Here is a 26,855-nt window from a genome sequence, read left to right as displayed (position 1 = left end):
GCACATACCACGACCTTTGATATACCAGAAACGAGAAATAGCTATAGGGCCGACCGACGAGGATCGATTCTAGACCGACCGCGCATCAGGCGAGCGCTATACCCCAGGACTACGACCCGTCCCACAGTTACAATTTTAATGATTTGAAGAAGAACCCCCCAAAAAACCCCCAACAACAACAACAACAACAACAAACCAACCCCTCTGTATTTAACACAGCTAATCGTATTACTTATGTCCAGTGTTTAGAATTCAGTTACAATTTTAATGATCTGAAAAAACCAACAAAAAAAAACCGTGACGAAAAAAAGTGATACAAACTCAGTGGGTCCTTTTAAAGAAATAATAAAATGGATACTGGTCAAGAATAGCGACGATTCATTTTGATTTACATCTAATTCCAATCTGTAATTTATCTTGATTGTAATACGTGATTAGACCAACCAATATCATGTGATTTGGAAAACCGATGTTCATAACTGCATGAACAATAGTTTTGCACTACTTTCAGCAATGCTTAAATGTTACGTCGTTCATTCATTGTGTTTCATACTTGCATGAACGTCAACAATTATCACTACACGTTCAATTTTTAAAATAGCATGATTTACTTCTGTACACAACGTAACAAAACAGTCTTCTGTTACGTTTAATATATTTCCATTAAATTTATTATTATTATTGATTTAAATTCATAATAATCTTTTATTAATACGCCCAGGGCCCCGTTTCATGAAGCAATCTTAGCGCTAAGAGTACCTTAAGTGCCTACCTACCTTATGCAGTTAAGGGTGTATACTACCAAATCAAATCCCATAGACGACAATAGTAACATATGTGGCTAAAACTCCTACCTGCAGCGTATCAATAGACATACATGCCATGGATATAAACACTACCATCCCTCACCCTTAAAGTGTGTGTGTGTGGAGGGGGGGGCAAGCTGCTAATTTCTAAGATAACGGGTAGCGTCTATGACAAAAATTCGAGTACTTTTTTTTTACATGTACCCCATACGTTTCAAGCACAAGGGTACTTGACACAGTGGTATTAGATGAAATAAAATTGCATACATTTTTTGCCCAGATGAAACTTTTTTTTTTTTTACAACCAACACACTCACATTTATTACCAATCACAGGACTTGTGGTGTTCACTTCTCTATCAAAAGTTCGGTGCAGCCTCCAACCCAGCCGTAAGTTATTTGGTTTAGTACTACCTTGAGGTTATCTTGGTGCTAAGATCGCTTCATTATTTCTTTTAAACATTAATATGTACATCTTCCAATTTTATTACACATAATAATATCTTTACATAAACCATATTGAGACATGTGTATGTTTTATTTTACTCTCTTTTTTTTATTTTATCAAAACATAAACAATAAGTTCTCGCGCGAAAGACAATAAAACGAAGAATGACTGATTTGAAAGCACGCCAGAAAACATTTCCTCTGTCACTTCTTTGTTCTGACAACGCGGCACTAACAACGATTATCAGCAGTTCCACTTCAAACACAAAACAAACCCAATGTTTCCAATCTTCACGCTCATTTTACGATTCAAAACAAATTTGTTTGCAACAGAAGCCACAAGAAACACTAAACCTGGCTGATCGAGCCACTCTGTAAGCAAACATTGTACATTAACCGTTATCTGCTTGGTCTCGTGTTTATTTCTTCGAATGGCTCCTGAAAGCCCTACACGTGAAGAGAATGGTCCGCCACGTGCCGGTGTGTGCTGAGAGAAGCACTTTAACAGAGAAACCGCGAGCATAGTTTCCAAACAACTGGTCATCATTGTCGGCTCAGACGTGGCTCACGCTGTGCTGGTTATGGCAATATTATGCGAGATATGTTTAAGATTTCATTTCTTTGTTTAGTATTCTTTAGCCCTTGAGTAAGTATTCCTGCTTTTCCTAAGTGAGCGTATATCGTTCTTGGCGTCTGCTTACATTCTGACAATCGAGTTATATATATACACAATGTTCATGGAATATGTTCATACGTGTGTGTATGTCGTACGATTATTTGGGTGGATATTTTTTTTATTATCCACATTTTTCTCTCTTATATTTTGAATTTTCTATTTAAAATAAAGCAAAAAAAAGAAAAAAATAATAATAATAAAAAGAAAAAAAAAAAAAAAAAAAAATTAAAAAGAAAAAGAAAAGAAAAAAAGATAATAATAATAATAAAAATAAATAAATGAAATAAATTAATAATAAATTATTTTTTTATGATCAACATTAAAAAAAAAAAAATCTGTAATAGCTATAACAGCGCCATCTATATCAGAAATAATGCTAACCTGCCTCAAACAACAATATAGTGAGGCAAGAACACATTAAAATTGCCGTGGCTATGTGGAAAATGGGGAAAAATAATTTAAGGTACCAAGGCAAACGAGGGGGCACCATAGCCACTTATGAGGGCCTAAGGCAGATGAGGAGGACTATTCTTTTTTGTGCAATCCATGATTTTCAAATAAATAAATAAATTAATTAATTAAAAAGAAGAGAAGCAAAAAACAACTAAGCCCCTCCCCCCAACAAAAAACAACAACCAAAAAACCCCCAAAAAACAAACAAACCCCAACCCAAAAAACACCCCCCCCCAAAAAAACCCCAAAACAACAACAACCCCAAACCCCAAACCCCAAAACAAACAAAAACCTCAACAAAAACAATAATAATAATAAAAACCCCAACGCATCGCCGCATCAATTCTGCAATTTTGGTCTGACCAGAGACTGAACTGAACTGAACATTTATTTCTCTCAGGCCGTAATCCACGGCATATGAGGAACAATATATCATACGACAATTCACACTTTTTAACAAGATGACAGAGTAAAACTATTCACATAAGTATATCTACATAAAACGAACATGGGAATATAATTATAAATAATTGGTTTGGGTTTGCATACACAATAATAATACAATAAAGCTATGAGCCGGAGGGCTTGAAAGTATTCATAATATGTTTACAAAATATTGCAAGTTTTCGGAGGACACCAGTTTTTTTACAATTAAATAATTCGTGAAATTTATATGTGTTTGGTTTGGATCGATAATATTTCGGTATATATTGAAGTCTGAATTAGTTAAAATATGGGCATGCAAAAATATAATGGAATTCATCTCCGATGTCGTTAGTGTTGCATAAAAAACACAATCTATCATATAATGGTTTACGTATCCATCTACCTGTCTCTATTGGAAGAGTGTGGTTTGATACTCTAAAACGTAACAATGGGCACCAATGTTTTTTTTCTAATAAATTTAAATAATTTTCGAATGCTATACTGCTTTTAAATATTTTGTAACAAGATGACGGACTATATTTTTTTTTGTGGCCTAATAATAATATCTTTTATAGAGTGGAAAAAACATACATGTATTTCTGTTTATTTAAATTTTAATATTACTGAGAAGACTCCCAGTGATCCTTTGATATAACACAGAGTTAGTCAATTGATATATTATACAGGAAACACAAATGTATTTTAATAGCAACATAGGCGGCAGAACGATTTGAACACTGCGGGGGCTAACTTGTAAGGCATAGTGTGCATTGCTATTTAAAATTCCTGGCACCTGAATAACAGAATTAGTCAGGTTAAAACTACGAGTTTCAACAAATTTTTTCCCCTTGTAATTAAAAACAAACCTTTCATAGAGATGCCTAATATGTTCGGGGTGGTGGGTGGTGAGAGACTGTGCGTGAGATAATGGAACATGATTCATTAAGGGAAAATCTTACTATTCGGTCAAAATTTAAGTCATTACACCTTGAAATTTTCACAGATTATAAATATATCCTACTATTACTGGAATTTTGATCCACGGGTTATAAAGTGAATAGGTGTATGAATCACTATGACGTTTCTTTTTCTCCGTGTCTAGTCAAATCAATCGTGTTTTATATCCATTAACCATATGCAGTTTAACCTTTTCTATAATGAAGCAAAGAGTCCCCCCCCCCCTCACGATTCCGCCGTCTATGTGCTAGAGACACAATGTATCTTAATATTGAAGACACACATGTATCTTAATACTGGAGACATATGTATCTTAATATCGGAGACACAAATGTATCTTAATATTGCAAGCAGGTATGCATCTTAATATTGAAGGCACAGATGTATCTTAATACTAGAGACACATATATCTTAATACTGGAGACACATGTATCTTAATACTGGAACAACAAATGTATCTTAATATTGCAAGCAGGTATGCATCTTAATATTGAAGGCACATATGTATCTTAATACTGGAGACACAAATGTATCTTAATATTGCAAGCAGGTATGCATCTTAATATTGAAGGCACAGATGTATCTTAATACTGGAGACACAAATGTATCTTAATATTGCAAGCAGGTATGCATCTTAATATTGAAGGCACAGATGTATCTTAATACTGAAGACACAAATGTATCTTAATATTGCAAGCAGGTATGCATCTTAATATTGAAGGCACAGATGTATCTTAATACTGGAGACACAAATGTATCCTAATATTGCAAGCAGGTATGCATCTTAATATTGAAGGCACAGATGTATCTTAATACTGGAGGCATCTGTGACACAAATGTAAAACAAGCAACCAGACAACGCAGACGTAGTACACGCCTACCGGCACGCACGATCTCGCTCTGTATTGCTACTAGCAAAATTACCAGTTAGCTATTCCAGTTTTCCTGAGTATTGCAGCTGATTCAACAGATATCGAATAAACATGGAGGCAGATCGTGCAAGAAAAACACATCCTCGGGATATCCTCTTTCAAATCTGCGAGAAAAAGCAAGGGAATTTACGCTAACATATTCTTCGCATATGAGGGCAAATATGCCACCGGGTCATTTAGTTGTGCCTCCGGGAAATGAAATCATTTAAGAAGAACCCTACGGTGAATCTGGTGTTTTATCACATTTTCTCAGCACACGTTGTTTACTTTGAGAATATTGTTTGCGAAGAACAGGCCAATTATATAAAATGAGATGCATATCGCGAGCTCTTCAAACAATGGGCAGACTAACATGGTATGGGTGATCTCCCTTGGCCTGGCGTCTCGCGCCACATATCAACAATGATACGGCAACATCAGAATGATACGAGAACATTCCAGATTGCTTTAGCTCTGAAAAAAAGAAATGTTTTTAATATTATGTATACACACCAGTACAAATAACACTTATAGTCCCCTTAATACTTCAATTCCAATTAAAATGTAATTATAACACTGTCAGTTAACTTTGATTACTTTACTCCATATTTAATAACCAGAGAGGTGGGTGTTGGTTAAATGTTACCATAAATCGTGAGTGATAAAGAAAACGTGAATCGCCTCTGAACTCTGTCACTTGCAGACGTCGGGCCCAGGATAGGGGGATGCCTGAACCTTGATAGGATAGGGTCGCGTAATAGATTTCTGGATGGGATTGGAAACGCGAAGTGCAAAATAATAATAAAGTTTGTTGTTTTAGGCTGTCATGTGAAATAGACGAATGTCGCGATTTTATGATTTCAACCTAACAGACATTTAATAGAAGAGTTTCAGTTTTAATTAAAATCATATATGTTAATTTATCCTATGGAGATTGTGTACAGGATAGTTTTAGTTACCCTCGTTTGTGGTTTTATTATGTGTATAAATGTTTTTATTATTAATAATCATTTAAAAAAATAGTCATCCACACATTTCAAAGCCATCGATCCGAAATTTTAACACAAACAATAAAACCAAAAACCCCCACCCTATATTAAATCTGTTTTGCATATCTGTTTTATATATGTATCGATGTATTTATAAAACTGTTCTGCAAACTAAGGCTGTCCGTTACCAGCCACGATTGTGCTAAAAACATGTGCGGGGAATTAATTGTTATGTGGAACTCAGCTATTCAGCGGTGCTTCCCGTTATGTCTAAACTCATGTTTCTGATTTATTTTAAGGGTGAGGGTTATTTATATTCATGATATATATGTGTTGATTAATACCCTGCGTGTATCAGGTTTAACAACATAATGTTACAATTATAAGATTTATTTTGGTGGTATATACCTACAAGACTACTAGATCGACTTCCTTCTCACTAACTGCTGATCATAACTGACATATGACCTAGACAAAAGCTGAGTTCTGTGTCCAGGAAAGCGTGTTAGAATATTAACTGCACATGAACCTAAACATATATGAAAATGAAACCGAAAGTAGTCCATTTTCAATGCCTACAAGCTTAACCTAGATTATTGAAATATTTCGCATCCCCCTTGAAAGTACTGGATTGAATTTAGCATTTTGATCTTTGTCATATTTCATGACACCTGGCTTCTGTATTACAACAGATTAATTTGAACACAAGCACCTGGGTAAACACACGTGGAGTGAGACGGCGCGAATGACAACCAGTCTATTCCACTTGCGCGTGTGTCTCTACGAGTCCCACAAATTAGTACGGCTTCAATATCTCACTGGCAAACCCAGTTTTAACAATAACGACTGGAATGGGTTGCCAACAGCAAAACAGTTTCTAAAATTCTAGATACGTGTAAGATTCCCGAGTACGACAAAAGAGCTTTAGTATCAAAGCAGGTTTTCACAGGAGTAACAAGCCATTCGACTTACGTCACAGCAGGTGACCTAACAAACACGCAGTTAAAGGAACATTCCTGAGTTTGCTGCATTGTAAGATGTTTCCGACTAATAAAATATTTCTACGATTAAACTGACATATTAAATATAATTTTCTTGTTTAGAATATCAGTGTCTGTATATTCAGTTTGTTTCTGGTCGTTTTAATATTTGTAAGAAGCCAAAACTGGATTTTGTTTAAAAAATATTTTAGGAAATAAAATAAAATTTACGCTAGTACAAATATTAGAACGATCAGAAACGCTTTTAATATATAGCCAATATTATATTATGCAGGAATATATATTTGATATGTAATTACAATCGTTAAAAAGACTCTGTTAGTCGATAACATCATACAAATTGCAGCAAACTCAGGAATGTCCCGTTAAAACAACTTCTCCGCTCAGTGTAGGCTTCTGCTGAATACAAAACACTTAGATGATGGTCGTACAGGCATGGCTATGAGCACTGGCGTAGCGGGGAAAGGGGGGGGGGGGGGTCATGGAGGCAATGCCCCCCAATCAAACATTTTTAAATTTTAATTTTATAAAATCATACGTACATAGTGTGGTTCCCCCTAATAGTGAGTTGCCATCCCCCAATATAAAATCCTAGCTACGCCAGTAGCTACGACTGGTGTAAAAATTACTATGCTGACGTTATGCTTTATTGATGATCAACCAAGTCCCTTCACAGTACTCTTGAAGAATTAGATCATTGTAAACAACTTTCAGGCATAAAAATAAACTGTTCTAATTAAAAAAAGCATTACATAGATTGTAACCAAAATGTTCGCAAACATGTTTATGACCACACATGACAGAATTTAAATTGGATCGCAACGCAATTCAGTTTACTTGATATTATTGTACTCAATTATGATCTAAACTACTGGAAATGCAAAACTCTGTGAAATTATGGCCTATCAGAAAACTACCAATCTTGTCGAGAATAACGATTCATAAACCATTAATTTTGTCTGAGTTCGGGATCTCCTCGGGAATGGCAGTTCTCTTTGTGGCAGTCAAGAGGAGGTGTTATATAGTCGAATCTCCTCGGGAATAGCAGTCCTCTTTGTGACGGTCTAGATGATGTGTTGTCTAGTGGGATCTCCTCATGAGTGGCAATCCTCTTTGTGACGGTCTAGATGATGTGTTGTCTAGTGGGGATCTCCTCGGGAGGGGCAGTGGAGCTGTGTGAGATTCATGGAGTCCACAACTATTGTCCAAATGCCAACATTTTCTCTGCATTGTGCGGAGATATGGTCTTGATCGCAGTTGACAATTGTGTCGTTAAATATACCAAAGATAACACATCTTTCAATATCATTACCCATGTCTGGAGAAATGTTCTAAAATATAAATTAGTGTTTAATTAGTTTGACAGAATAAGCCTCAGACATAAAGAACGTGATTTAATTATCAAATTGATAAACAAAATATTTCCACGATTGCCTGAAATGTTGATAGATATTATTTAACATAATTTGTAAAAAATTAAAGTGGGTAAGGATTTTTAAATTCGTTAAATGAATATTAATATATCGTATAGTTTTTTTTAACCACCATCCATTAATAATACCGTATTTTTTCTTTGGTTGGAAACGTATTATGAGGTGCAATACATTGGATATTGACTTAGACAGGGATTATAAAATTAATTTTAATAAAAATAATGAAAAATTTAACTTTCTAAAATTGGTTAATTATCAACATGAACTACTGTGTTTATAGTAAAGAGATAATGACACAGGAAAAAAAAAGGTTTTGTTACTGCTGTTAAAATTATATTGCAAAACCAAATTTGAAATAGAAGATTTAGTCTGAAAAAGTTTTAATTCTTCTTGCATTTCAATTAGATGATCGAACCACCTCGGTGGATCCATTCAGCTCAATGGTTTTTCTCGTTATAACCAGTGCACCACAACTGGAAAAAGGCCGTGATATGTGTTTTCCTGTCTGTGGGAAAGTGCATATAAAAGATCCCTTTCTGCATTATTGCTATAATTATTAGTTTTAAAAATAGTAAAACAATTTTCCAAAGATCGGAATAAATTTACTTTATTTACTATTTACATGGTACATAGTTATATACATCAAAATAAACATAATTATGACAGTGCAATGCAAACAACTGTAGATATATTATACACATTCGGGTACTTTATCAAAAAGAGGTACGCCTAGGAGTACATACCTTGCCCCCCCCCTCCCCCAATGTCCATATTAGGTCTTCAGAACGTTATTTGTTACATGGGGGCGAGACGTAACCAGTGGTAAAGCGCTCGCTTGATTCGCGGTCAGTCTGGAATCGATCTACGTCGATGGGCCCATTGGGCTATCTCTCGTTCCAGCTAGTGCACCACAACTAGTATATCAAAGGCCGTGGTGTATGCTATCCTGTTTGTGGGATGGTGCATATAAAAGATCCCTTGCTGCTAATGAAAAACATGTAGCGGGGTTCCTCTAATACTACAGGTAAAAATGACCAAACGTTGCTCTAGTGGTGTCGTTAAACAAAATAACCTTTAAACAAACTTTTAATTTTATTTGTTACTTCATAAGCTATATACAGTGTCCGAAAAATCAAATGTTTAGTAAATTGAGTGTATTTGGCTGTACTCTGTTTATACACGTATTTGAAAATACGGCCAGAGTGCATTCTATGTAACAGATTGTACATTTTACACAGTAAAAAGGTCGCCAGGTGTTGTGTCTAAAACACAAACATTCTGCTAAATATGTCGTCACAGACCTTTAGTGTGATCGTTTTTGAGTTTACTCATAACGTTAAACGTACAGGGCCGGACTTACAAAGTCTGTTTACGTCTTACATGCGTGTAACTAACTACATGTATTTACAATGCTTAAACATCTGCGATTAAAGGGACATTCCCGATTTTTCTGCAATTTTTAAGATGTTATCGACTAACAGAGACTTTTTAACGATTGTAATTACATATCAAATATATTTTATGCATAAAATATTAGTGGCTGTATATTAAACGTGTTTCTGGTCGTTCTAATATTTGTACTTTGTTAAATTTCATTTTATTTCCAAATATTAGTTTTTTCGTTCGTACGAAATTATTTGAGGGACAAAATCCAGTTTGGGATTCTTACAAAATTAAGACGACCAGAAACACATTGAATATACAAACACTGATATTCTAAAGAAGAAAATATTTTAATATGTAAGTTTAATCGTAGAAATATTTTAGTGGTCGAAAATATCTTACAATACAGCAAACTCAGGAATGTCCCTTTAAGGGAAACAGACTTCGTAAATTTGGCCCATAATATTTAGTGAATAACAAACGTTACAAGAAAGAATCCGCTACTACATTCCACTTCTTGTATCATCCGTACTATTTGGAAACATACAAGTTTAATGTTATGAGTGAACTCCAAAATAATCATACTGAAAATATGTGGTGTCAAATTTTAAGAAACTGTTAATTTTAATCGCAGTATTAAACGATCCTTTGGTCGTCTACAATTTCACGTTTTACTCTCACACATGGTTAGATGGGACACGTCACATACGATCAAACAAAATAACGCGTCAACATTAAAACATTTTTAATTTCCCCAAGGTATGACGTCGATTTTTGCCGGGCTTTTTTTGCTACGACGTAAAACCATATTTGGTGCCAAAATGACATCGCGCATGAAGTAGGACGTGCCTTGTGATTTCAATTTAAATATACCACTTATTTCGGTATCAAATATACCCACCTTTTCTGTGCAATCCATGCTTTAAAAAAGAAATTGAGAAAAAGAAGAAAAAAGCCGCATTGCCGCATCAATTCACAAACTTTGGTCTTCCCAGAGACAGATTTTGTTTTTACCTAAACGTTGTGTATTGTTTATTTATTAGAAACTACTGCTTTCGTCTCAAACGTGTTCGTTAATTCGACTATTTACATAATCATGTTCATATTTTACACTGAGTATGGCAGAGAAAACATATTTATAACATTTGAAAAAAATGAATACTTTTAGACCACAGTTTAAATGCCATAACGTCTTTGTAATGTCTTCATAATGTCCAAAGAATGAAGATTATATTGGGATAATGGTAGTCTTCTTACATGCAAAGGACAACGTATAAGGAAAGTGATAGTGATCCTACTGGCACGATTGTTTGATAGACCACCTAACTCTGCCACTGGTATATCAAATATGATGATAATCAATTGTAATAAAAGCCATGCCGTAGCATCTGGTGTCCAAATACCAACACATGGACACTGACGATCTGTTCTGGGCAGTCATAACATTTATAATTCCCTTTATAACTGGTATAATAAAAAACAAGATATGGATATACATGTAAATGAAAGATATGTAACAAGACCTGAAGGGTTAGTAAAATTGTTTGCTGTGAAAGTAGTCATAAAAGTAACCTGCTATTTTTTAAACACACACTTGTGTTCCGTTTTGTAGGTTTTTTCAATTATACATAACATAATTTACACAGTGCCGGATTTATAAGGGGACAAAGGGGGCAATTGCCTCCGCCCCCCCCCCCCTCCCGCTAGAGGGGCCCCCCAGACTAAGGACTTCCTTTATTAAAACATGTAATAATTATAAAATTAGTTCATTTTTTTTATTTGTCATTTAATTTAATTTCTATGTTGAGGGGCCCCCGAAACTGAAGTGCCCCGCCCCCCCCCCTCCCCCAAGGTCTGAATCCGGCCCTGAATTAACATCCATGGTTTCTTTCTCCATTCTCTAGGTCAAGTGCCATGCTAGATACTCAGTTACTGCTGATTAATCAATGTGCCTGGGTGTATTTAAATAAATATGCATTACAACATTAAACGACGATTTAGTTTAGGATTATTGAAAGCATAGTTGATTTATAAAATAAAATAAAATAAATAGAATGTAACATATTATATACTCCACCTGTTTTTAGAAGACAATTTGCTATGTCTACAAAGCGTTATTAACAATAGCAGAAGCACGACTGTGGCTGCTAATACAACACATGTTGCATTAACCACTTTGACAACAGCTCGCCATATTTATTTAAGGGGTTATATTATAAGAGATTTGTTTCTAAGCACTGTTAGATACATGTTTTGTGTGTTTCTAAACTCTAACGCATTCACGGCGGAAGCAAGTACACATTGGGGGGGGGGGGTGTGGAGGGTACTGAGATCGAGGACGCAAAGCAAAGTTTCTAGGGGGTTCGGGGGTGTGCTCCCCCGTAAAAGTTTGAAAAATAGATGTCCTGAAATGCAATTTCCTGCATTTTACAAGTAAAATTCATCTCTGTCTACCAATATTTTTTATTCAGAATTATTAGAGGGGGGGGGGGGGGGGGGGACTCTTGCCCCCAAGCCCCCTGCTTCGCCGTGCCTGTCATGTTGAAGTTGGATACAGGAACACGTGGCCTGGTAAACGTGATTACGAAGTATCAACTAAATTGAGTATTACTGTCCTTCACCGTTTTAACTGTTAGTCATTTTATTCTCCAGCCACACCAGTCTAGTGCACACAGTAGAACCAGTTGAAACCAGGGAAAGGAATCGAAGGATAAAACAGCGGCCGACCGTAGTCCTGCGAACCGAACATTCGTTTGCCGTCTTTCACCAGTAATGTCACGGCCGCTTGTTTGACGTTTTCCGCCATAGCTTGCTCATGTTGCAGTTGTCTCCTCTTGGTTTTGTATCTCCGGTTCTGAAACCATATCTTCACTTGTGTTTCCGTAAGCTTCAAAGCTGCCGCCAAGTCGGCTCTCTCCGGGCCCGATAGGTAGCGCTGATGACGGAAGCGTCTTTCCAGTTCGTAAACCTGTCCATGAGAAAATGAAGATCGCGAACGTTTTTTTCTCGGTCTGCTTGGACTTGATGTTTCGTCCTCTTCTAACTCTACTGGTTCTGAAAAATTATATATATATATATATATTAATACACTGCGGATTGTAAAGTAACATATAATATATCCGATATTAAGTAAAGTTTCTTCTTCTGTGTAGCGATTTAAATGCAGATACAGAGGAGGATCTAGGAGGGGGGCACAGGGGACCGTCCCCCTAAATTTTGCGACAGTTATAATTTTATTACATATTAATTTTCATTTTTTACGATCCCTCTCCGAACCTCCCCAAAGTTCCTTTGGCATTCCGCCTCATGTCATTGGGACCCCCTAAATGGATTTTCTGGATCCGCCACTGAGACTTATATCAAGTTGGCCCTAACACCGATTCCTCGTTGTGGATATCATTTCGAAAACAATTAATTTTTTTCTGTGAATGCATTTTATATGAAAGGAAAAAAAGCATTTTCTGGAATTCATTGCAAAGATTTCAGCCAATAAATTTACAACTGGTTTTAAAAGATAAAACTGCTCTAAATAAAGACAACAATAAAGTAATATGTTTTTCATGTACATAACTATATAAATGAAACAAACGTTTGACTTAATTAGTAAATAGATGTTTTTTCTTTTTTACTTTCTTTCTAATCATTATCGAATTGTTCTAATTATCGAACACATAAAGAACTTTATTGCGTCTTTTTTCTGCCCCCTCCCCATCTCTCTCTCTCTCTCTCTCTCTCTCTCTCTCTCTCTCTCTCTCTCTCTCTCTCTCTCTCTCTCTCTCTCTCTCTCTCTCTCTCAGTAATATTTATTTCTGTACATATTTAAATTGTATATATATACATGTATATATATATATATATATATATATATATATATATATATATATATATATATATATATATATTACTATCGTGATACGTATGTATTACAGAGAAGGCCTTGTAATTTGTATAACTTGTGCCTAATCCATTTGTTCTTTTTAAAAAGCAATAAAATATGTTTAATCAAAAACAGTTTTCTTAAATTTTCAATAACATAGCAAACAGAACGCCACTGAAAATGTGTGTCCATATTAAGAGTTCCTATGGAAAACCATTTTTTAGTTCCTTTGTACTCACGAATTGTAAAAATTATTTTCATTGTATCATTACTTTATAAGATAAAAGCGTGTGTGTAAGAAAAAAATAACTTCATGTATTATAATAGCAGAAATTGTGTAACTATAACGTCTGTCAGTATAAATTGGACGTTAATAATTGACATTTAATACTATAATGTATTATACTTTATTTTTAAAGCAACATAGAGAAAGACCCATTAAAAATTATAACAATTTTAATTTCATCAGTAACGGTACTCTATTCAACTCAAGAATGTACATATTTATTACATGAGCGCTCAGACTACCCTAACTTGAATGCCAAATTATATATATGAAAAATAATTTGAAAATGAAGTTTATCGAATTAAAATATGAACAAATCAAACAACTCCAATACTTATAAAATTGCATTGTTTTCGAGCACAATACCCCCCAAAATTAAGAAGCATTAAATAAATTACAATACAACGTTATGCTCCTATGAAATAAAACTACACAAAAAGAAATAATATTCAACACCATGATCAGCACGCAAAAACACTATCTTGCAAAATGAATAATGTATGCAAAACTAATTTTTTAAAATATAAGTGAAATATAAAACATACTGTAATTCTTTTCGATATTATTAACACTAATTTGGTTACAAAATAAAACCAAAGCCCCAAAAACAAAAAATACCCCCCAAAGAAAAAACCCAAACACCCCCCCCCCCAAAAACCCCCAAAACAAACAACCAACCCCCAAAACCCAACCCCAACCCCAAAATCAAATCAAAACCAAAACAACAACAACCTCAACACCCCTCACACCAACATGAAAGAACAAAAACAAACAACAAAACAAAAATGCAAACAAACAAAAAAACACCATGTGCAGAAATTGTATTCAAATTATAAAATATAAATTAGATTTTACATATTTTATTTTATATAGAAACATGTTTGTTCTCATCATTCTATAGTAAAAGCATAGTAAAGTTGGGTCTTTTAAACATAGAAATAGTAAAATGATATTCATATCTCCACTCCTGTGAATATAAGTACCCCAAATAGTATATCATTGGGTCAAAGTTTTGTGTAACGACACCACTAGCGCGCATTACTTAATTAATAGTCGGCTATTGGATGTTAAACATTTGGTAATTCTGATACGTAAGTCATCAGAGGAAACCCGCTATATTTTTCCTAATGCAGCAAGTGATCTTTTATACGCACTTTCTAACAGAAATAAAATCACATACCACGGCCTTTGACTGGTTGGAACGAGAAAAACCCCAATCCGTGGGTCAAAGTTCGAAATGCACCCAACGTTTTATACCACAGGTAACAGCACCACTAAGCACACTGATTTATTAATCATTGGCTATTGTATGTCAAATATGTGGTAATTTTGACATATAGTCTTAGAGGGGAAACCCTCTACATTTTCCCATTAGTAGCAATTGATTTTTATATGCACCATCCTACATACAGGATAGCACATACCACGGAATTTGATATACCAGTCGTGGTTCACTTGCTGGAACGAATACATTTGTTTCTCTTTCTCAGATATTAATCAGGAAATTAGTTTCAATCACATGTAACAACACTAAATAAATATGATGGATGAAAATGACATTTATTTTATTATTTGTATACATATAGATCCTTTACTCTTCACTAAAACCTAAGCCACGTTATTCATCTTAAGTCGGGCAGTTCAAATGTATGCTTTGATTATAATGTTATGTCCGCCTCAGTATCAAGACATTCCACCAAAACAGTGAAATGCTGTCTCGTTGTCTACAACCGTTATGCAGATGATGTCTGTAACAAAATTAATCCAGTTTTGATTAATAAAGTGGGTATTTTTACTCTAAATGTGAGCAGCCCCTGCGCGTGCTGTGACCTCACCGTGGTGCAGGGGTGTAAACATTCTCTATGAGAATGGCCAATACATCACAAATTGAAATTTTGAGTAACAGACAGTATCTATCTGTGATATTTGTATGTTTGCACAGTTCTTTACACTGTGTTTTTATTTAAATCGTTTTATATTGATGTTGATCATCATTTGTTTGCATTACCATAGTTTGACACCCAATAGCCGATGTATTTTTCGTGCTGGGGTGTCGTTAAACATTCATTCATTCATTCACTAAATGTGAGCAAGATCGGTAAATATAGGTGCATGTGTATATCCTAAATATTGTCCAACTTAAAAGCGAATGCGTCCAAGTCATGATCGAATTTTGAAAATGTTGTATTTTGCACTATAGGGCTTATTTAAAACAAAAATATGCAAAATGAAAGTTCAAAGAATACCAGCTAATGTATAGTAATCGTGTAATACATCAATGATAATAAATGGACATTAGCTGTGAACTAAACGGGTGTCCGACTCACGATCACTTTACTCTATATGTGCGCGCGTGCAAATGTGTATGTATGCGGTCGGTGTGGGATCGATCCCTGTCGGTGGGCCCATTGGGCTATTTTTCGTTCCAGCCAATGCACCACGACTAGTATATCAAAGACCGTGGTATGTGCTATCCTGTCTGTGCGAAAGTGCATATAAAAGATCCCTTGCTGCATTAGGAAAGAAGATGTAGCGGGTTTCCTCTGATGACTACGAGTAATAATTACCAAATGTTTGACATCCAATAGCCGATGATTGATTAATTAATGTGCTCTAGTGGTGTCGTTAAACAAAAAAACCTTTTTTCTTCTTTTTTGTGTGTGTATGTATGCATGAATGCATGTATTTGTTTGACTAGTATGAAATATTCCACAACTGGAATTTTGCGAAAATCAATACTTCTAATATAGAACATTTTCGTCAGAAGTGTTCGTTTTATACTCTTTGAGTAACTTGTTAAACTTGGTTATTTCTATTTCAATTAATGTGTTATTTTAAACAGCGGGTATCCCAGTGGGACCTACAGAACTGCTACCAACGAATTTAATTTCATTTCAACTTATTTTCGTACTTATATCCAATTAAAGTTCAAGCACGCTGTCCTGGGCACACATCTCAGCAATCTGGTTTGCTTGTTTATGACAGTGGGTTACTTGTTAATTGGTTAGTCGTTAGTTGGTTAGTGGTCAGTGAGAGAACAGAACATAACTTATTCACTCAGAACACCAAACGGTGTTACATTGAGGTTTTTACAAACAAACAAAACACACACACACACGCACGCACACACGCACGCACGCACACGCACACGCACACGCGCGCGCACACACGAACACACACACACACACACACACACACACAATACAATACAATGAGAGAAAAGAGGGCGTAGTGGCCTTACACCTACCCACTGAACCCCACTGAGCCCTTAAGAACTCGCTCTGGGTTGGAGCCGGTACCGGACTGCGAACCCTGTACCTACCAGCCTATAGTCCGATGGCTTAATCACTGCGCCACGGAGACCGGTCTACCAACGAATGACAATCTAACAGCGCCGTATCAACAACTGGTAAAATCCACGAACTTTCTGATAACTCAGTATTCACTCTGAACGCAGCGGGCTATTTATAATTGCCAGGTTGTGTGAAGCTCCCGGAAGAAACATGTGCAGACGACATAAACATGCAACTACAATCGGCAAACTGTTGTTTCAATCGACAACGGTCGCTAGTACAAATCTAATACCTTTTAACAAGGCTGCAGATTTGGTTGCGCATGACAAAACGGAATCGTAACTGTATTCACAGAGACAAACAGACAGACAGACATATATTTGATTAAAGTCTCGCCTAATATATATACATACATACACACATACACACACACAGACACACACACACACACACACACACAGACAGACACACACACACACACACACAGACACAGACACACACACACACACACACAGACACACACACACACACACACACACACACACACACACACACACACACACACACACAGATACATATATATATATATATATATATATATATATATATAATACTCGAGAAATACAGTATAGAGGCCAATCCTTATGTAGTTATGAGAGACTAAAAATCACATTTCCATGGGGAAAAAAAATACAGGCATATTATATATAATAATAAAGGACCTAAGAATACATGTTAAAAAGTATCAACATTTAAAATAACTAGAAATGTATGAAATTTTAAAATACAGTAATATGTTTTGGCGTATGAGAGAATCGTCGAAGAGCACGTAAATTAGTTTGAATCGTGAAACCAGAATGTAATCAGTTTTGACAATGTAACAAATAGATGCATCTTTATGGCGAATTTATAAAAATGTACAGTCACATGACTGCCGAAACTACTTGATCGTCTCTCTAATCCATACCATCCAGACATTTTATGTCTTAAGTTACTTTGTCCATCTTCGGTGAACTGTAGATATTATTTGTTTTCTCTCCACCCCCACTATACTCAGTCTATGAAATTTGTAAATTGTTATCAAACCACTTTGTATATTTTTATCATATACATAGCTATGAAAAAATTATAGTAGAATTTGAAAATTGTTATCAAACCACTTTATATATTTTTATCATATACATAGCTATGAAAATTTATAGATTACAGAAACCATAAAAGTGGTATGCGGCGAAAAGTAATATTTTCACTGTATTTTAGAAACAGTAAAAATATAGAAATCGTATTCATTTTTTGGTGAACATATTCATGATTCAATTATCTCCCTTATAAATTATTACGATCTAATTATTGAGGTCAGTGTCGCTTCATCCTTTTTAAGTTTGATGATTACCAACGTATTTGAAAAATAAAAAGATGTAATGTAAACAATTGTACCTATAAAAAAATAGGTATGAAGTGCAATTACGATGAAATATCTAAAGTTAACTGGGTACGAAGCTAAATAATGATGACACAATGTCCTGTTAAAGTTTAACTTTAGTTCGATTCATGCTTTGTTTTTGTGGGTTTTGAGGAGGATCGCTTTGTCAGGTATGTTTCAGTATTATTAAATAATTATTAATTTTATAATTAAAGAAAGATATTTTTTATTCATATTTCTATTAAAAAGTCCATTGTCAAGTAAATTTTTTGGAAACGTTCTATCGGAACAAATACTAGTATATCATGGCGTTACGTGTTTTTGATAGGATAAAGAAAGATATTAACAAAAATATATTGTCCATCATTAGGCCAGTGCATGATATATATATATATATATATATATATATATATATATATATATATATATATATATATATATATATATATATATATATATATATATATATATATATATGTATATATATATGATGCACTGGCGTAGGAAGCGGGGTGGGGTAGGGGTGCAAGGGAGGCATGTGCTCCCCACTTTTCAGATTTTTGATTTATATTTGCTTTATAATAGTGTAAAAGTGTGTAAATATAAAAGTGTGCCCCCCCCCCCCCACCTTTTGGCACCTTCCTACGCTACTGATAGGATAAAAAAAGATACTAACAAAAATATATTGTCCAACGTTAGGAAAGATATATATATATATCAACTCATGATGTGTGAAAACCATATTTTATATTAAATATGGTTTTCATAAATCACTCGTCGATAAAAAAAATCGTATTAGAAAACCCCATGAAATAGCCTCTATAGATTTAAATGTTTATGAATTACCGACACTAACGTCAATTTAATATACCCATTCTATAAACTCTGATATAAAATTTGTTATCAAACCACTTTATATATTTATATTTAAATATTTTTAAGTTACTAACACTAACTCCAAATTAATATACCCATTCAGTAAACTCTGATATTAAAGTTGTTATCAAACGACTTTATATATATATATATATATATATATATATATATATATATATATATATATATATATATATATATATATATATATAAATTACTGACACTAACTTAATATAGTAATTCTGTGAACTCTGATATAAACGTTTTTATTAAACCACTTTATATATTGATATTTAATTATCTATAAATTACCGACACTAACTTCAATTTAATATACCCATTCTGTGAACTCTAATATGAAAGTTATTATGAAACCACTTTATATATTTGTGTTTAAATATTTATAAATTACCGACACTAACTCCAATATATAATATATTTTTATGTTTAAATATTTATCATTTACTGACACTAACTCCAAGTTAATATACTAATGTTGTATGTTCTGATATGAAAATTGTTATCAAACCACTTTATATATTTATATTTAAACATTTAGAAATGACCGACAGTAAATCAAAGTTAATATTCTCATTCTGTGAGCTGTGATGTGAAAGTTGTTATTAAATCACTTTATATACTAGTATTTATATTTAAATAGTTATAAATGACCGCCACTAACTCAGGTTTAATATACCCATTATGTCAGCTGTGATATTAAACTACAGAAATATTTCCGCTTTTAATTATCGAAATATGTTTAGTATTATGTGGGGTTTTTCTCGTTTATTTTCTTCTTCCTTTGTGTGTGTGTGTGTGTGTGTGTGTGTGTGTGTGTGTGTGTGTGTGTGTGTGTGTGTGTATGTGTATGTGGTTGTTTGTTTGTTGTTGTTTGTTGGTATTTTGGTGTTTTTTTGTTGATTGGTTTGTTGGTTTGGGGGGGGGGGGGGGGGGGGGGGTCGGGTTTTTTTCTCTCTCGGGTGTGTGTGTATGTGTGTGCTTTTTTGTGTGTAGTAAACAAGGATGGTTATTCCGGGATGGAAAGGTGCAAAACATATTCAATCTTATTCTACTAAAACCAAACCACCCATGAATAAACATTTCAGCAGATCCACCGGACAAAGATTAAAACTACGAATTTTCTGTGATCCCCAAGACCCCAAAACAAAAGGAATTAATAAATAAATGAATGAACGAATGAACGACTGAACAAATGAATGAACGAATGTATTAATGAATGAAAGAATTGAATTTAACTGAAACTGAACTAAATTTAAATAAAATCAAAAAGTTGTTATCTGTAGGAATAAAAAATAGAATCATTTAAAAAAAGAAAGAAAAAAAAAGAAAGAAAAGATAAAACAAAAGAGAGAAAAAAAGACCCCCCCCACTCCCCACCAACAACCCCCCCAAAAAAACCCCACCACGATACATATAATATAATGTAATATATATATATATATATATATATATATATATATATATATATATATATATATATATATATATATATATATATATATATATATATATATAGAGAGAGAGAGAGAGAGAGAGAGAGAGAGAGAGAGAGAGAGAGAGAGAGAGAGAGGAAATGATTTATTTATCGACGCACTCAACACATTTTATTTATGGTTATATGGCGTCAGACATATGGTTAAGGACCACACAGATATATAGAGGAAACCCGCTGTCGCCACTTCATGGGCTACTCTTTTCGATTAGCAGCAAGGGATCTTTTATATGCATCATCCCACAGACAGGATAGTACATACCACGGCCTTTGTTACACCAGTCGTGGTGCAATGGCTGGAACGAGAAATAGCCCAATGTGGCCACCGACAGGGATCGATCCTAAACCGACCGCACATCAAGCGAGCGCTTTACCACTGGGCTACGTCCCGACCCCTGAGAGAGAGAGAGACTCGTCCGCCCCCAGACGAACAAACATGCATCCTACTAAAACATGGCGTTTAAAAATGGGTCTGTTCTTAAAGGCATAAGCGTACGAGACGGAGAGGGGGAGTAACGGGAGGGGGGGGGGGGGGCAGTGACAGGGATGGAGCAAATCCTCAAATTCGGGCAAAAAAGATAGAAATATTCTGGCAAAATGAGCTTGCCTGAAACCTTTTCATCATGTATTTGTGATTTGTTTGCAACCCTATAAATTATAGCCATTTGGCAGAACTGCTAATATGAATAAATGTTGTTATCCAGATTCGGGCATTTTTGTTTAATTCGGGCAAAAATCAGCCTGCCCTCCTTCTAAAATTGGAGCCCGTACGCCTATGCCTAAAGGTGCTATCTCAAAGATGCCTAATGGCGGTTTCTCGCCAAAATTATTAACTATTATTTTGAAATGTAAACATTATAATTATCTTCAACTACAGTTGATTTTACAACCAAATAGTTTAATTTACTAGCAGATATTTATTTTAACTGGAGAATCTTCAGAGGATAACCGATGGAATTGGACGAGTTCAGATGAGACGAACACTCCGTAACGTTATGCCAGGCGGATGTTGCGGACAAGTTTACTGTTTTTGTGCAACTCATCTGTCTCTAGCGGCGCGATCGAGCTACAAATAGTCCATTTGACAGATTGTGTAGATTCGCCGGTCTCGGTGGTGTCGTAGTTAAGCCATCGATCATAAGGCTGGTAGGTACAGGGTTCGCAGCAGTGCCGGATTTATAAGGGGGCAAAGGAGGCAATTGCTCTGGGCCCCCCCTGCCAGAGGGGCCCCCAGACTAAGGACTTCCTTTATTAAAAAAATGTAATAATTATAAAATCAGTTAATTTTTTTATTTCTCATGAAATTTAATTTCTATGTTGAGGGCCCCCAAATCTGAAGTGCCCCTGGCCCCGGGCCCCTGGCCGGCTCCCCCCCCCCCCCCCCAAGGTCTAAATCCGGCCCTGGTTCGCAGCCCGGTACCGGCTCTCACCCAGAGCGAGTTGTAACGACTCAGTGGGTAGGTGTAAGACCACTACACCCTCTTCTCTCTCACTAACCAACTAACAATTAACCCACTGTCCTGGACAAACAGCACAGATAGCTGAGGTGTGTGTGCCCAGGACAGCGTGCTTAAACCTTAATTGGATATAAGCACGAAAATAAACTGAAATGAGTGAATGAAATGTATATTCGCCGATTTGTTACAACGCAACTGGATAGGAATCGTACTGAACGCGACAAATTCAAATCCAATTTATTTATGCAAAGATTACATGTGGGATCGATTAGCTTGTAGTTATTTATCACAAATAAGTGCAACGATAGCGCAATATGGCACTTCTAACTGTGAAAACTCATTTTAATAAAACTTAGTAATCAGAAACCTAGGGCCGTATTTACAAAGCCTGTTTTTCACTTTGACGCGTTCTAACTACATCTATTTACAATGCTTAAACACATGGGGTTAAGAAAAAACAGGCTTCGTAAATTGCTTCGTAAATTCGTCTCTTTATTTTTTCATAAATGAGGATTCCGTCAAACAAACAAAACAAACAAAGAAAAATAATAAACATGTCATCTCTCTTCATAAACCTAAAACGTAGTCTCTTGAAACGTGTTTTCGCTTCATGCTAAAACATTCAAAGAAAGAAGAAACAAACATTCATGGGATTGGTAATGTTCTTTCTACTTTATGATGATCTTTGTTTTATATCATCATAATATTTTTTCTTTGTATTTATATGATGTTGATGGGGTTTTTAATCTTTGTTTTATATCATCGTAATAATATGTTATTTGTATTTATATGATGTTGATGGGGTTTTAATCTTTGTTTCATATCATCTTAATATTTTTTCTTTGTATTTATATGATGTTGATGGGGTTTTTAATCTTTGTTTTATATCATCATAATATTTTTTCTTTGTATTTATATGATGTTGATGGGGTTTTTAATCTTTGTTTTATATCATCGTAATAATATGTTCTTTGTATTTATATGTTGTTGATGGGGTTTTTAATCTTTGTTTTATATCATCATAGTATATGTTCTTTGTATTTATATGTTGTTTTTTTGTATCTTCGTTTTATGTCATCATAATATATGTTCTGTGTATTTATAATTATGTTGTTTAGGTTTTCATGTGTATCTACATATCTTCAGAATATTAACTTTCTTTGTATGAAACAAGAAAAACAAAGATCCATTTTTTTACTCCCACATTTTGGGTACTAAGTTAGAACTAAAACAAGGCACAATTTTCTGTTAATGTGTTTGACTACGTGTTGAAACATGTGTTTTAATATTTTAATTCTATGCAGAAGGGCCTAAACATAAATGAATCCAAATTGCAAAATTCGGCGAATTATTATTTATTCGTACAGAGTAAACGTTTATTTTTATAATTAGGTAATAAAAAAAGTCACAACATGAATTTATTCGTTGTTTTATTTATTGTTTTGAAATCATAAAACATTGAATATACAGAGGATATTTAATGTTTTTTGTCAAATATGATTTATATCTCATGTTCACGAGATGAGATATAAATCATATTTGACAAAAAACATGAAATTTTCTATTTATTATATAACTTTTGGCAATTTACCTTTATTTTTAAAATGCCAGCAGCAAAATAGTTCCGGCTTTCTTTCAGTGAAGATAACACTTTCTACAGTGACGATAACACATTTTAGAGTGAAACAGTGAAAGATGTGTTATCACTGAGTGACTGATAACACTTTTATTTCACTGATATTTTAAGATATTTCACTAAATGTTATATAATAAAGTTAATTCTTATTTATGCGTCTCACAGTCGGCAAACGAAAATAACATGTATAGTACTGCATAAAACGTTTTGTTTTAACATCTAAATGTAATACCTCACAGACACTGTTCTGAATTTGCTGCCATTGCAACAGGTTTTCAACTAATAGAGCTTTTAAAATAAAATTAAATACATTGTTTTTTGTTTAGAATGTCAATGTCTGTATATACAAAATGTTTTGGTTGCCTAAATGTTTTTAAATAGTCCAAACTGGAATTCACGTTTTAATAATATGAAAACATATATATCAGAAAGCGAAATGAGCTTTAAATTGCAACAGACGCTAGAATGACTAAAACCACATTAGGTATAGAAACACAAATATGCTCGACATAAAATTGGTTTTATTATGTTTTCGACTAATAGAGCCTTTTTAATGTCTTGTTGAAAAGGCATTATTAATCAAAAACATGCTGAAATAGTTTCAACTGCAGAAAATAAAACTAATGAACATAGTTTGCCTTTTTCTTCATTTTAATTTAATTTTGTGCTGATATCCAAGTGAGGTTCCAGCAGATTTAGCCGAGAACACATTTCTGTGTTGTCTGTTTCGAAACAGAGGTTAATGGTCAGAAGTTAGTGGGTCTTAAAAATACAATAACCTTTCAGAGGTGGTTTTCATTGTTTTAAAGATGAAGTCCGCATTTTAATACATTTTAGAAATGCATTATTTATTTATTTATTTATTTATTTTATTTATTTTATTTTATTTTATTTTATTTTATTTTCCGTCAGGTTTTTTTGCATTTTCTGTAGTCTGACACCCAGTAGCTGATGTATTTTTCGTGCTGAGGTGTCGTTAAACATTCATTCATTCATTCATTCATTCATTCATTCTTTCTTTATTTCTCGTATTAATTAATTAATTATAGAGATAATTTCGCTATATGTGTACTGTGGATCTGACGTACCTGAGTTAGAGTCGGAATGATTGAGATTTGTGTTTCGTGACATCTCGGCGTCATTCCGAATGTCTCCGACTGTAAACGAATGATCATCGAAATCTTCCGTTTCGGACGGAGGCAAAGAAGAAATGGTGGAAATTTCACTTTGCAAATGTCTTGAACAATTCATCCGACTCGAGCTTTCCTGTGCACACGAACAGTTTTCCTCACAATCACTCGCTAAATGTCCATCGTCACTTTCAGTTTCCATTTTGGAACTTTCGCCAACTTGCTGGACATTTTGACTTTCTGGCGGTTCTTGTTTAATTTGGGTCTTCCGAAAACCACTTTCTAGTTCTGCCTGACAAGACTGGACACACGTTTCGGTGTTTTTATTGTGCTCGTTATCGGTGCTGATGCTCTGGTCGTATTTAGTTTTCTTGTCTACTCGACCCGTGAGAATATTGTCTATTGAAAACGATATTAGACGTGACGGTTGTTTACAACTCATGGTGTCGTCTGCACCGTTCGTTCAAATCGACAACGAATTAGAACTAATACTATGTACACCCGAAAACAAAACAGCAATATTTGTGTTCTGTTTAACTTCCAGATGTGCTAAGAACGCGATCTCGTTTCGTGTAGGATTTAAGTATCTCGAGAACTCGTGGGTTTCTACTTTCTAATCCAACCATTTAGAAATCCTTTGCCAATTTAATGTTGTTTATTGATCCTTCGTTAGTCTGCCTGATTTGCAACAGAGTGGGCGTGAACTTCGGGCGTGAACTGGGAGTGCGAGGCTTAGGAGGCTCGTGCCTGGGCCTCGTTTCCATTCTACGACCAGGATGATTGACAGCCGACGTGAAAGCGCACTGGTAGTGCCATATGGCAAAAGCATTTGGAAACACGGCTGTGGATAACCAGTGCCACACGCATTTTACGAGTTTCGTTTTGGTGCTGAAGTTTTTTCGTTCTGTTAATTGTTTTGTAAAACACTAGCGATATCATTTGGAACGAAACATGACTCGTTTTATGAAAGTGTTAAAGCAAAAGTTATTTCGTAAATATACTTGTAAAAGTTTGAGTGAATAAAAACATGTATTTTTTAACGCCTTTCTACCGCACTGAAATAAGTCTTCAAACTTCGTTTGTGAAAAAAAAGAAAGAAAGAAAGAAAAAAAGAAACAAAAGGAGAGAGAGAGAGAGAGAAAATAAAACTGTTTCATTATTTGGCATCAGAACTTGAAATTAGTATTTTTGCATACTTTAAAATAAATAGTTGTAAAAAATAAAAATTGCAAGTAACAATAGTTAAATTTAAACGCAAGAAATCAATTTAAATCACACTTAGATATAACGCATCTATAACATCTTGTGGTGTTTTCAAATTGAATAAATTACCAGTATAATTATTATCAAAATTGTGTGAAAAATATATTTACATATTTACAGACAGCCACTATTTCGTAATACTAGTAAATAAATAATAGACAAACATAAATCACTTCACAAACTTGATCAGTTTCATACACCGTGCACTCATGTACATATCCTGGAACAACAAAATTGTTTTAAGGATATATTTCTGTACAATGAATGAAATGTTTTATTTAACGACGCACTAAACACATTTTATTTACGGTTATATAGCGTCGGATATATGGTTAAGGATCACACAGATATTGAGGGAGGAAACCCGATGTCGCCACTTCATGGACTACTCATTTCGATTAGCAGCAAGGGTTATTTTATATGCACTATCCCATAGACAGGATAGCACATACCACGGCCTTTGATGTACCAGTTGTGGTGCACTGGCTGGAGCGAGAAATAGTGCAATGGGCCCTCTGACGGGGATCGATCCTAAACCGACCGCGCATCAAGCGAGCACTTTACCACCGGGCTACGCCTCACCCCCTATTTCTGTACAATAAATAAAATCAAAATAGTAC

At 34.6% G+C, this 26,855-nt stretch overlaps 1 protein-coding gene across 1 annotated transcript; it reads right to left on the bottom strand.

Annotated features, from left to right (window-relative positions):
• Window positions 1-11,979: 11,979 nt before the first annotated feature.
• LOC121384757 (homeobox protein Nkx-3.2-like) lies at window positions 11,980-25,567 on the bottom strand. The gene is made up of 2 exons (XM_041515301.1): window positions 24,931-25,567; window positions 11,980-12,535 (listed from the first exon to the last, which is right to left on the bottom strand). Exons 1-2 carry the CDS (start codon window positions 25,412-25,414, stop codon window positions 12,144-12,146), a joined length of 876 nt encoding a protein of 291 aa, XP_041371235.1. The 5' UTR covers window positions 25,415-25,567; the 3' UTR covers window positions 11,980-12,143.
• Window positions 25,568-26,855: the final 1,288 nt, after the last annotated feature.

The sequence above is a fragment of the Gigantopelta aegis genome, chromosome 10 (assembly GCF_016097555.1).
Source record: "Gigantopelta aegis isolate Gae_Host chromosome 10, Gae_host_genome, whole genome shotgun sequence".
In the NCBI taxonomy this organism is placed as follows: Eukaryota; Metazoa; Mollusca; class Gastropoda; order Neomphalida; family Peltospiridae; genus Gigantopelta; species Gigantopelta aegis.
The sequence above is the reverse complement of the archived record's forward strand: the minus strand, read 5'-3'. Positions and strand labels throughout refer to the sequence as shown.

Excerpts from the sequence above, each read along its gene's own strand:
- LOC121384757 (XM_041515301.1), bottom strand. The coding sequence starts at position 25,414 with ATGAGTTGTAAACAACCGTCACGTCTAATATCGTTTTCAATAGACAAT. Across the intron at positions 12,536-24,930 it reads TCATTCCGACTCTAACTCAG|AACCAGTAGAGTTAGAAGAG; the intron begins GTACGTCAGATC and ends ATAATTTTTCAG.